The sequence below is a fragment of the Parasteatoda tepidariorum genome, chromosome 5, assembly GCF_043381705.1.
Source record: "Parasteatoda tepidariorum isolate YZ-2023 chromosome 5, CAS_Ptep_4.0, whole genome shotgun sequence".
Lineage (NCBI taxonomy): Eukaryota > Metazoa > Arthropoda > Arachnida > Araneae > Theridiidae > Parasteatoda > Parasteatoda tepidariorum.
In genome coordinates, this window is record NC_092208.1 from 89,475,065 (window position 1) to 89,489,321 (window position 14,257).

General features: G+C 30.5%; 1 protein-coding gene across 1 annotated transcript; it reads left to right on the top strand.

The window, feature by feature from the left end:
• The first annotated feature begins 1,334 nt into the window (after nucleotides 1-1,334).
• LOC122271251 (cuticle protein 16.8-like) lies at nucleotides 1,335-7,639 on the top strand. The gene is made up of 3 exons (XM_043051864.2): nucleotides 1,335-1,340; nucleotides 4,668-4,742; nucleotides 7,400-7,639. Exons 1-3 carry the CDS (start codon nucleotides 1,335-1,337, stop codon nucleotides 7,637-7,639), a joined length of 321 nt encoding a protein of 106 aa, XP_042907798.1.
• Nucleotides 7,640-14,257: the final 6,618 nt, after the last annotated feature.

Consider the following 14,257-nt stretch of genomic DNA (forward strand, 5'->3'; position numbering starts at 1 on the left):
AACACCTAAGGTTGATACATATATTCCTCTGGGGGTATATTTAAGGTATATTTGAGTTATTTATTTGCACCCTTTTCAACCTAACGACGTATTTAAATAACAACCTCCTTTATACCTTTGAAAAGTACCTTATTTATATCTCGATTTTTTCGTAAGGGTAGTGTTTCACTAAACCAACGTTCTTTAACAATTCTTAGTGTAAAGTAACCTCCACCATTTTTGTTATTCAATAACATTAAAACTTAAAATTACGTTATCTCTAACGTAATTTTAAATCGCAAAATAAGCACACCGGACAAAAAATTAGCCACCCCTAGAAAAATTGTGAAAAAACACCACTTAATAACGTGTAACACCGCCTCTGGATTTGATAACCTCCTGGATTCAGTTAGGAAGTGAGACCACGAGGTTTTGCAGCGTCGAATCCAGTTTTAGCCATTCGCTGAGGCTAAAACTGGCTACGATCGCGTTTACCCGTTTCAGCGTTTTACCCGTTGGTTCAACATGTCCCACAAATTTTCAATGGGGTTCAAGTTAGGTGAGTGTTATTGGTCTCAACGTGGCGAATTAACCGTTTTATTAACCCCAGAACTACACTTTTAATACACTACACTACACTTAACACCAGAACTACACCCTGATCTCAGCCTTATCGTTGCCTATTATGTTCGAAACCTTTTCATCCATAAAATATAAAACAGAAATTGGATTATGGATGTGTCTTCCATTCTCTTTTATTGATCCAACTAATTTTAAAATTCTCCTGCAACTTTCTTCAAAATTTACGAAAATCAAAAAAAGAAACATTACAAAATTTGGTAGAAAAAAAAACGAAAATCGAAATGTAAAATGTCTAAAAATGTAAAAAAGAAGGAAAATCGGTAAAATACACGAATGAAGAATTCGCTTGTGAGACAACTTATAGAGAATATTTTTGACGTTCTTTAATATTTCCATTAAAAGTTTCGATAACGAGAAATTCGCTGTAGAGAAACTTCATTGTAAGTATCTGTGTTTTCCGAAATGTTTACTTCCAAGCGAACATTATTTTTTTCTCGGACAATAAAAGATTCAGTGAACCATAACGTATCTCCAACAATAATGATTGCAATAAATATTATTATAAAATCACTTGGAAAGGTCAGGTTGTAATAATATTGAGTAAGTAACGCCGTGTGTTTATTTTCCAGAATTGTTTATTTTCACATTTTGAACAAATTGAACACTTTGTCAAGCGACATACTTTCTCATACATATGATATATATAATGCGCATTTTATTCAGATTTATCAGACAAAAGAATTATTTGTTTCTCTTTGGACTAAGTTATCGCGATGAAGGTAAGTAACTGATTTTAAATTGTGTGGTTGGTATCATAAAACAAAAATAACAATTTCTTCTGAATTTTGCCTGTTTTCCCAGATTTCATTGCAAATTCTGACGAATTTGATTCCTAATATTAGAGTAAAATTCTGGAAAAAATCCATAATCTCATAATTTTTACTTTACTTATGACACAAAGCATGGATAATAGCTGATTCCATGATTCCCCCAATTCCATACTTTTAGAAAAATTTGCTAACATTGGCGAAAAATTTAAGAAAAAAAAACTCCTATTTCATGATTTATACTCTGTTAATAGCATAAAACATAGGAAATAAGTCATTCTGAATTTTTCCAGCTTTTCGAGGTCTACTCTCAAATTTTTCTCATTTCACTCATTTTTCTAAAACTCGGGAAGATTCCTGAAAAGATTCGTGGTTTTCTTTTACATGTAGTTACACTCAGTGGGTTAACTGTACTCAGAGCCGGCGTTAGACGTTATCGCGTCTTTAGCAATACTAAAAACGTCGCTCTTAGCTAAATTTTGGAAAAGAAATCTTTAAAAAAGAAAAAAAAATCCAATATGAATAATCGGAACTTTAGTGAAAATTTGATATTTGACATTGGTCCACTATGAATATTTGGAACTTGAACAAAAAAAGGAGTTTTAGCAACCCTCATGAGAACGAAAAATGTAGAAATTCAAACATTGCTTTCTGGACAAGTTGATGCATTGTTTCCAATTTTTCACGCTGAATCAAATTGAATCTTAACCAAGACATTAAGACTAATAGTTTTTTAGGCTTTATGTAAAAGCAATAAAATTTTTGACTCATACCTGTACACGCGTTTGGCATTGCTAGTTAAACAAATAAGGCATTTTTCGGAATTTTTTTAATGTTCAATCTAATTTGACAAAAAAGTAAACAATAACGACCCTAATTGCCTATGTATTTGCTTCGCATTGCTGTAATGGTTTAGAAGTTACGAGGGCTTAATATTAAAAATAAAATAGATAAAAAAATTTTGATAAATAATAAAAAAAATAAATCTTTCGATTTATACCATTTTATGTATAAACACCTCAAAATACCATAAATTGTTTCGACTTAAACTTGGTTCTATTTGATGCAGCATAAAAAAATACATGGGAAATAATATGTTATTTGATGGAAATGTTAATCCAGAAAATAGAAATTTATTCAAAATTGTAATGTTTTTTCCTTTAAAAAACACATTCATAATTTGACCATAAAGAAATTTAAATTTTATTTTATTTTTCTAAGTTTCTGTGTGTGTCAGAAATTAATTAAAGTGGCTATCTACAATGGGATGCCTGCAATTGGCGCATTGTGGGTATGTCGATCCTGATTGGTTGTTAAAACGTGGCATTTATTTACGGTTAGGGAATGTTCTTTCCATTCTATTTCGAGTAATCTAAGGTCTTTTAAGCATATATGGCAAAGGTACTTTTAAAAAGTAACGAGTAAAAGTACAAGTATTTTTAAAAAAGGTAACGAGTAAATAGTAAAAAGTTCTTATTTTAAAAAGTAACGTGTAAAAAGTACAAGTACTGAACATAAAAAGTAACGATTTAAAAGTACATTTCTAGGAAACCGAAAATTCAAAGTAATCTAAAATTTTATTGAATAATATTCTTATGTTCTTTAATGTTTTTGCAAAATTGTTGTCATTTATTTAATTATTTTTAATTTTGAAAGTTATGGATATTAATTTATTTTTAAATTCGGAAGAATATTATAATATAATTTTATAATATAATCGTATAATATAATTTTAAAATCAAATATAATTTTAATATCAAACTTTTTATGGATTTGCACGAAAAAGAAATTTTATCTATTGATTTTAATTTTTAGTTTATTATTTTTATTTATTTAAATTACCATTGATTTAAAATTGTTTTACTCTATAGAAACGCGTTTTAAAAGCACAAACATAAACAAAGCAAACACGGGGTTTCAGATAGCTTTGTGATCTTTGAGCTAGTAAAAAATAATTGAATGTGCAGTATAAGTTGAAACAGAACAGTCTACAGTTTTATTTGTAACAATGGCTAATGCTGAAGTCATGCGAGAAAATCATTTTCCGAACATTTCTGCCTAACGGAATAATTAAAATTTGTAAACGAATTTTAGTATCAGCGGCTAAATTAATACCTTCGAGTTTTCAAGAGTTAAAATAGTAATTATAATAGTTTTCAATAGCACAAATAGTTCTGAAGTTCTTAGAGATTTGACTGGGCGTTGTTTGACAAGGTCGGGCATAAACATAATTTTAGTAAAAAATGTACTAGGTAAAAATGTATTTAGTAAAAAATGTATTAAGACAAAAATGTATTATTAGTGAGTTCAAAAAGAAAATTGAAAAACGTAATAACAAAATCCAACATTTTTTATTTAAAATGTATTAAATAAATGCATAAAACTCGAAAATGAATGAAAATAACTTGTTAATTAATATTTTTATTCATTTTGCAAAATAATTGCATTTCGAAAGTGGTGTCCACGAGTCTGCTGCGAGAATTTCTCAGAACGTGCTTATCCACGCTGAATAAGCACTCCACGGGAGATCAAGGTATTTAAACACGAAGTTAGCTGTTAATGTGCACATATTGCACATTAATTTTATAAATTAAAAAAACATGATAATTTTTTTTCATTAATTTTTTTTTTCGAAAGCTTACCGAGTTTTGGGAAAAAGTAACGATTTCATTCGACATTTCCGTTACAAATACTTGTACTTTTTCCCTAAAAAAGTAACGAAAGTACAAGTAAAAGTACTAAATTTGGAAAGTAACGAAGTACAAGTAAAAGTGCGTACTTTTTACTTGTACCGGCGGTGCAAGTAACGAAAGTAAAAGTACTGCCATATATGCTTTTAAGTGGCACATTTGAAATTCTTTCACAAAGATTCTTTTTGAATTCTTTCACTCTATATTTACGTTGAGACTTAACAACCCAAAGACAAGCCATGTGGAACATAAACAAACTAATTATGCAATCTAATTTGCTAGGTATGAAAAAAAATATATATGTATGTATCACGGTTACAATAAAATACATCAGCAAATCTAATTTAAGTAAAAGAAGTAGACGAGAAAAAATTGTATTTTAACTCATTCGATATGGGACACTGATCTGTATTTAATTAACTTATCACTAATTAACATCTTACTCACATAGAGAAACTTAGATCAACTTTAATACGAAATTTTGCTGATAAATATTAGATGGCGCTGACGTCATAGGTATGGGTATGGGAGATCTTCTTCTTAAGTTTCAAGTACCTAATTGTACTAAATTTTTGACTCTTTCTTTCAGACTTTGATTGCTGCCATTTTAGTTTGCTTTGTTGTGTTGCAAATTGAATTAGGAAAAACAGAGGAATATGGAAAAGTAAGTTCTCTTATATCGTTAAATTACATTTTTTTTCTCAATTATAAACTTTTTTTATTTCTCTAGTACTAGTTTCTCAATTATTTGGGTACTTATCGGTTATAGGGACAGCTTGTTGCCACCTCTTTTTCCGAGTTGTCGCCAATAATTTGTTCATATAACTCATGAGTGCCAAATTTTACTGCATGTTCTGTTAGAAAATATTGATACTTAGCAATATATAATTACTAGGGAGGCTCTGTTCGCTGACGTTCACCAACCCCGATGCAATAAATGCTGTTCCTTGGCATAAAACAGCTAAAATTATTCAACTAAAAATATATGTACTAAAAAGAACAATTGTCCCTCCACTTTTCACGTCCAAATATTTCCCTTATTATCATATTAAGATCCATTATTAGACATAAATCATTTTTCTAAGTCATTATTTTTTTAAATAACATTTAAAATTAAAAGTATATTATTATAACAAATTAGGTGAGTTCACAACTGTCATTTAATATTTTTGCTTACCAAACAGACGGGTGTATTTGAAATACAATTTTTGCATTTATCACTTTGTGCATGAAGCTAGAAGTTAAGTTCTAAATCATTTAACGAATCTCTTTAACAGTGATTCATGATGTAATTTGCATCAAAAAAAATAATTGTAAAATGGTAAATAAAAGATCAGACATCTATTTAATTAACTTTATCTCAAAATGTAAAGTAGAATTACCTTATTCTAATAATAATAATAAAAACAATCTACCTAAACTCTTAATTTAGAAATGAAACAAAATCAAAAAAGTAATAATAACAGCACAGGAAATTTTAACTTTTAAATTAGAGAAATATTTATAGGAAAATAGTAACTTTATGACTTATATAAATTTTATGCTGGTGACAACCGAACTAATATGAAAATGAATGTGGGAAATCTGGATCCTACCATGTGATTTTCCGCCCATAAAAATGTATTGACAACAATAGAAAACTGCTATGCCATTATTAGATTTTTATATATAGAAAGAAAAATTGATAATAAGTTGTTTTACATGCATGAGTTATTAAATGATCCTGATAATGCTGTTGCTCATTTTATAAAACTATTAAACTGCTTTATTTTTCTAAACTAACTGTTTATTTCTTATTGTCTTTTATAACTATTTTTATTTATGCTATTTTGCCTGGTGATCAGGATTATTTGAACTGTGAATGATATACTTTTAATCAGTCACTTTAATATGCTTTACCATGCTAATTAGAATTTATTTAAAATTAGGAATTGGTTTAAAGTAAGATTAGAATTAACAAAAGTTGATTAGAAATTACTGAAAACTTTTCAATCTACCTGACGTATTGATAAATGTCGGTGGCTGTTTGAAAAAAACTATTCTATTCCTCTATGCTAGTGGTGAAGTTCCCACTTTTTTCACCATTGAAAGCCTAAATGATCAAACTTCTTTCAGCGGAACCCCGACTTATAAATTAAGTTTATTAGCAGTTGTGCATGTACAAACAAAAGAAAAACTACTAATTATTAAAAATCTACTAAATGATAATTGTGAACTGTGGTGGCTCAAGGGATAGAGTGTTAGCCTACCGATGAGGTAAACCGGGTTCGAATCCCAAAGATCACTGGTCGATACGAATTCCGACCACAGTGATGACGTAAAATATCCTCAGTGGTAGACGGATCATGGGTTAGAGTCCCCTTTAGGGGAAAAGTTTTCGTAGTTTTCTTCTCCATGTAACACAAATACGGGTTAGTTCCATCAAAAGGTCCTCCACAAAGGCTAATTTCCTCCAATACTTGATCCAGGTGTTCCCTTGTCTTCTGGATTGATTTCAAAATGACAAGGCAAATGACAAGATGAACATTTGTAGTCGTAAACCCAAAAAATTGTGTTGGCTGTTCCACAATGGTTATAAAAGGCAATTGTAAATTTATGAACCAATAACGGACCATCTTAATAATCTTAAACTAAGTTTGATGTCCAACAGTTGAATTCGCAATTCTGAAGCTGAATTTAGTCTAATTATGAATTCTTTGGTCTGTAAACATAAACTGAAAGTAAATGAAATAAACCGAATAATGGTTTTTGTATAAATGAACACTAGCACTAACTTATATAAACGTTTAAATTGGTTATTAGTTAAACATTTCTTTACTTACAAATTTTACGCAATTTTTTATAAAAGCATTTCCTTTCAATAATGTATTCAATTATATATATATATAGATATTTTTAAATAATAAACATTTAAGCATTTCTTTTCCAATGGCAATTTACTTAAAATAATTTCGTAAAACATCCGAAATGTTAAGTAAATAATGCTTTATTGATTGCATCTAAACGTAATTTTACGTTTTAAAAGTGTTAAAAAATTTAAAAAAAAGTCCTTACTCTTAGGACCCTTTAAACTTTTCCACGGAATCCTAGGGTTCCGTGGAAAACTATTTGAGAACAGCTGCTTTATGCCATGGAGTACAAAAAAAGAGAAAAAAAATTATTATTGCAAGATTTATCTCGTACTAAAATAGTAATTAAGTTACTTTTTATTGCTTATTCTATTATTGAATAAAACGGTTTTTTTTTCTGCTGCCACTCTTGTACAATTTCGTCAATTTCATTACTGAATAAAATTCAATATTCAATGAAATTGTTTTACAGCCCATCCCATACAGTTTCGGATATTCCATTGATGACGTGCATGGTAAACAGCATAGGATGGAGAAGGGTGACGGATTGGGAAGAGTTGAAGGAAGTTATGGATTTGTAGATGAGAGGGGTATCCACAGGATTGTCCATTACGTAGCTGACCATCTCGGTTTCAGGGCCAAGATCGTCACTAATGAGCCCGGAACAGCCAATCAGAACCCCGCTGCCGTTCTCATGGAGTCTTCACACTAAGCCATTCACCACATGTAAGAACAAATATAATTTTCGATTGCTTGGTGAGCTCCGTCTCTTCCGTTATTTATAACTAGTGGGCTGCGCCCCCTGCTCGCTAACACTCGCCAACCCTCGAAAATTGCTACGCAATCTTATATGGTTTGCTTCGTAAACCAAGATCGCTTCGCTCGCTACTAACTTAGGTACATTGCAAATGCACAAAATTCTAAGAATTCAAAACAATCATTCAAATCCATATAACAACTTTTTTTTTTTAAAAAAATTGCATCTTTTTAGTAAATACTAAGTCATTAAAATAAATTTGAATTCAAATAAATGACATGTAATTCGTTAAACCTACTAGAAATGTGCTATAGTATAATTCGTGATGTATATCAAAAATCATCAAATAAATTCGTAATATGTAAATTCGTGAAAAAAAGCGCTTTCGACAAAATACTAAAATAGAGATCTATCGACAAAGACTACTCACTTCTGCCTAGCTTAATAGTATGAGATTGCCGCAACTGATGCTCTCTGGTTATTTCAGTTTTCGTTTTTAAAAGCGCTATATGTTGAGCCACCTCAGCTAGATTTGGCATGTGACATTTTTAGCGACAATCATTGGTCGATTTTCTAGCGTTGCCATTCGGGGAGTTGTAATGAGGCTTTTTTTGTCACCGTGTAAGAGAAATAGTAACGTAAACAAAATAAAGCAAACGCTGCCACCGGCGGAAAAGAAATACAGCCAAAATTTGGGAGCCACGTTAGAGAATTATATATATTAAATGTTTTTTTTTAATTTTTTTTATTAAAAGAGTTTAAGGATTATTAAAGAATATTTAAGGATTATTAAAGAACATTTAAGTATTACTAAAGAATACTGGAGAACGGGACTATAATAGGTGTTTATTATATTAGATTGGTTATTAGATGTTTATTACATTAGTGATATATACTCCACCGCCTTTAATATCATGTAAGTGTACACAATAGGGATCAAAAACTAATATTTAAGAGAAGCGGAAAAACAAAGAAAACTATTGAAGTCTTGAAATCTCTAGTATTAACAGTGAGGAAGGCGAGATGAAATGCATCAAAACATGTGCAACTTGGAAATGCTTCTACTTGTTACTTTCCATCTTCTCTTTTTTCCCCTTCGGCAATCTAAAAGGTTTTGAGTCGTAAGTTGCATCTTTTTGAATAATAATTAATCGACCACTATTGTTTTCATTTCTTTTTTTTTTTTGCTTCGTTTTTTCAAGTATATATAAAGAATGAATGAATGTTCTATATAGAAAGAATGTATAACTCTCAATATATATTTTCTAAAAATTATTAAATTAATAAATGAAAATAATCCTTCTAATCGCAGTGGCACCTTCGAACAAAGCTTATCTCTCTTCTTTTTTTTAATTTTTTCATTTTATTTTTTGGTTAGCGGCAATCAATGCTCAACACCGTAGTCTTGTAATTTTGAATCACAACCCAGAAGACAACGATACCTTTTTATGTAACATTGGGTCGAACAAACCTTCATCGAGGTACTTTCTGATTTGAATTATCCTGCATTTGAGTTACATTCTATAACTCGTGATTTCCCTACCACTGAGGATAGTTTACGTCAGCACTGCGGTCAGTGCGAGCCCGGTGCAGAATTCGCATCGACCAACCATCGGTGAGGTTCGAACCTGGGTCACCTATATAGGAGGTCTTTCTTATGGACTAAAAAAACTACAAAATCATTATTTTCGATTAAGGAACTTTGCCCCCTGTTCGGTTCACTCGCCAATTCCCACCTTCAAAAAGCCAATTAACAGGTTGTTACATATAAATAAGAAAAAGTATTGAATTGAAAGATTTTAAAATGCTTTATTGCATAAATTTAGTTGTGGTTTCACGGAATTTGTTGCCACAACTTATTATATAAAATATAAATCTAATAATAATCATAAGATGGTAGCTATTGCAACTATGCCTGCAATTTTTTTATTATTCCAATTTCATTTCCGGTTACTTAAACTCGTTGAATGTTTTTGGGCCAAAGAGATTCTTTAGTAATCGTGAGAAAAAGTTAGTTCCTAAATATGTTTTACAATTTTGTATTCACTATTTTAATTGCATACGTTGACTTTACACAACTTTACATTAATCTTACAATAAAAGTAACTATAGCTCATTTATTATATTTGTTAATTGTAAAACGGTTAAAAAGATTAGACACCGATTGAAAAAAAGTTTATCATAAAATGTTGAGCAATAAAGTAATATTGCAGAGTTAAGTTATTATAAAGAAACACCATTTTCAGTTTTAAACTTATAATTTCGAATAATAACCAAAAATAAACATGTATTAATATCACAGAATATTAAGAATAGTAGTAATAGTAATCAGACGATCCGTTTTGGAGCTTCATAAATGCGCTTGTAGCTCTCATGGAGAATAAATACTAAGAAAGGATGATAAATATTTTACAGGTAAACGGTTATAGCTTTTATCAATTTTTCGCGGATGACAACCAAAGGAATCAGAATCTTCGAGCGATAAGACTGGATCATGATAACACGAGATTTTTTTTACCCTATAAGAATGTGCCGACAACAATTGAAAAACGATACCATTACATTTTAATGTCTTACTGAGATATAGATATTTCTTTCACGTATGTAAAGATATCGAGTTCACGAAGAAGAAAAAAAAGAGAGATAGTTTCCGTTCCACAATTCAACTACCTCAAACGATCAATAAGTTGAATTAATACATCGCTTATAAAATAAATCTGGTGTGCATTTCTATCTTTTCTTCGTCTTCGTTCCGCTTTAACACATTTGCAATGCGGAAGTTTCGAATTTGTTCTTTCAAGCAAGAAATTGCAGTTTTTGTTCACGATTTGACTAATTAAATGGTCTTAAATACACTCTTTATGTAAATCAATAAAATAGTTTAAGCACATTAAGTCGAATTTAAAACTATCGAAGTCACTTTAAGTATAATTAAGAGGAAATCATAGGTGGGTGAAAATGCAAATAAATAATTTAAATTCCCTTTCACGCATGCGCATGAAGATAATCTGTGTATTCTGCGTGCTTATAATGTGATAAAATGAGACCGTTGCTCTAGGAATATTACGATTCTGTCATTACAAGAAATATTCTTTTTAGAGAATAACTTAATATTTTTATAGCTGCTTTGATATTTTATTACTGTTCATTACTGTTGCGTTAAGGGTTTGATACTCTTTGAGCAGTGACTTCTAAGCTAGTTATGAAAATGGTGCAAAATGTGTTAAAAAAAAGCCACAATTTTGTGAAAATGAAAAGCGTTTGTGTTAATAATTGCAAATTTAAGGCTACGATGCACTGGTGTTGATTTATTGAATTCAACAGTTTTTTCTAGGTGGAAAACGATTTTTTTTAAAGTTAAATTACTTTTTTTAAAATATGTAAGCTTTTTAATCCTTTCAATTTAATTTTCTCAAATTGGTCGTGGTATAAACAAATATCATTATTCGGTAGCTAATCAAGTTCAATTCCCATGCGTGACGTCGCTTGCAAGTATCCAATTATAATTGCGATATAAATATTATAAATGATACTTTTTTCATTAATGAAACACTTCATTTTTGTCAATATTTTTTATTTATCCAAGATCTGATATAATATTACTTATGGATACATTGTATATGATAATACTATTTTAGGAGATTACAAGTTTAAAGATATAAACAGGAGTAACCTTTCAATGTTTTTAAAATATGAATTTTATGCGCCCCGATAAGTTTTTCATCTAATCAATAGAAGATACTCATTGTATCGTTCTTGAACTCTTAGGAAACCTAATATTTTAAAAACCTGGATATTTACCCCAGTTTTTAAAAAAATTAACAAAAAGATCATACTTACTTTTATTATACAGATCTGAAAACTGATTCATAATAAAGCGTACAATATAAGATTATGTATATCACATCTTTTTATCAGAGAGTATTATTGGATAAAAAGGGGTTGTGTACTGTTGTTTCCTTTTCACTCAGTTCCTTTCTCTAAAATGTATCTGAATTTCGTAGATACGGCATTCAATTTCATTCCTTCAAAGCGTGGGTGACCTGTTGGCACAAACCTTTGACGACTTATGAAGAGGTCGGAAAATCTACATCAGATTTGTAGTTTATTACAACCACTTTGTTATAAATGTAATTAACTACAACTACTTTTTTTTAAATGTAGTGACTACAAAGTACTTTGGAATTTAGTAACTACTTCACTACTTTAAGAAGACGAACTTTGCTGGAGAATTTAATATACACCTTCGTTCGAAATGGTTTTGAATAAAACAAAATTGGCTTACACTAAATATAAGGGAAGAATTAAGAAAATATTTATTCATGTTTACAAGAGCCAGTTTGTTATTTCAAAACAGTTTTTTTGGAATTTGTTCATTTAACCTTCAACTTTTTATGCATTTTTCGACAGCGAATATTTAATTTAAGAAATCAAATACTAGCCATTTTTAATTTGTTTAAAGCTCTTTTATTTCCTCTAAGAAATCAAGTACATTGAAAAAACGTCCCCTTCCTTTAAAATAACATAAATGTTTCACGAGTGTACAGTAGCATTTGATAGTCTAACCTAGGTGATTCGTTATCTATATTTCGTAATGACTAGTTTAAATATTAGTTATACGTGATTTTAAAAACGTCATTTCTGTTAACGCTTAGCCGCAGCAGTCATTTTCATTGCATCTAGGGCAGGATTAAGCGTCGGCGGGGCCCTAGGCCATTCAAATTTTTGGGACCCTGAGATTCCTTTTTTTGGCTCGTATATTTTTTTTATTCAAATATAAAAGTATTATATATCTTTTTATTCAAGAAAGCATACTTAAAATAAAAATAAATAATAATAAATTGAATTTTACTTTATTTTGTTAAATTAGAACTAAAAAATAATCATAACATTTTGAAAAAATTTGAAATTTATTAACACTTTAGAAAATCAACGCTACTATAAAATTGGTATTCAAAAATCTTTTTTTCTGCTCTTGCGATCAATAAACTCATCTATAATGTTATCAAAATTAATTTCACGCAGAATATCTTAATTTTTTAAAATTCATTTTATAATCATAACATATATATTTGAAATAGAATTTTTTTTAAATCACTGTTTTTCTTAATTTTTTTAAGTTTATTTTCAAAAAATCCTTATTAAGAGGGCCCCAGGCCATGGTCTAATCTGTCCTAATTGGCAATAAGGTACTGATTTTATCCATTAAAGGACCCGCGAAAATGTGTACCCATCAAATTCGATCAAATAATTTCGTTAGAACCTCGTTTCTTTTTAAAACTAGCGTTAAAAATAGTTGCCAGGAGTAGCTACAAACTATTTTTTCTTCTTCATCTTTTTTTTATTGCACTACTTTTTTATGAATAGTTCAAGAGCGTTTAATCTGATTGTCAGAAACGGGAAATTACACGATTAAAAATTGACTCAACAATGAAAGTGTGTTGTCCTTCCTTGTAACGTTCCATTTTAATTAACCCTGAAATATCAGTTTCAGTATGTCACTCTTTTTTTTTCCGTTGGCTACATTTTATAACAAAATTACTCCAAAACTCAAATCATGCGTGGAATTTAGAATAGATTTTATGATTCAAACACAATGATCAGCAATATCTTCATGAGAACAGTGATGGGGGATAGAGAGCTTTCACCTTCCAACGAGGTGAACCGGCAATGACTGGTCTATAGAAATTTCGCATCCGGTTTGCACCGACCACAGTGCTGACATAAAAATATCCTCAATGGCAGAAGAATCATGGGTTAGAGTCCCCTTGCCGTCTGGCTAACCGCTGCAGGTTTTCGTTGTTTTCCTCGCCATGTAACGCAAAAGCGGGTGACTTCAATCAAAAAGTCCTCTACGAAGTCAAATTTCACCCAATACATTATCCAAGAGTTCCCTTGTCTTCTGGATTGGATTCAGAATTACAAGGCTACGGTGTTGAATATTAGTAGTCGTAAACCCAAAGAATTGGGTCGACTGTTCAACGACGGTTATAAAATAAAATGTCATCATGCTCTGTCGATATCAATTCTGCTCCCGGAACCACCGACTACAGTCAGTGCCTGATTTATCAAAGGCCTTGAGAGTCCCGGGTCCTTCTATTTTTGCTCCCGCCCTCAATGTAAGAAATATCATGTTTTTCTTTGAGCGGGAAAAAATTTAAATAAAAATACGTTATACTATTAATACATAATAATTAACTCATGTTTTAAATAATTTAAAATCATTTTGCTAATAAAAAAAACTATGTTCATACGACTGGTGGAGCACGTATCCCGCAAATTTTGAACTTATAGCTCTCGTATTTCTTAATCGGGTCCTGAACATAGTACTGACGTAAAATACCACAGTGGCAAACGAATTATGGGTTAGGATCCCTTTTCCGCCTGACAAATCTTGGTATGTTTCCCTGGTTTTCCTCTTTATGTAACGCAAATACATGTCAGGAACATCAAAAAGTCCTCGGTGAAGGCAACTTTGATACATTTTACTTGTCTTCTTTCTGGGTTGGGTTCAAATTTACAAGACATATGAAGCTGAGCATTCATAGTTGTAAACCCAAAAATGGGTCGGCT

Coding starts and splice junctions, on each gene's coding strand:
- LOC122271251 (XM_043051864.2), top strand. Junction 4,743..7,399: donor AAACAGAGGAATATGGAAAA/GTAAGTTCTCTT, acceptor ATTGTTTTACAG/CCCATCCCATACAGTTTCGG.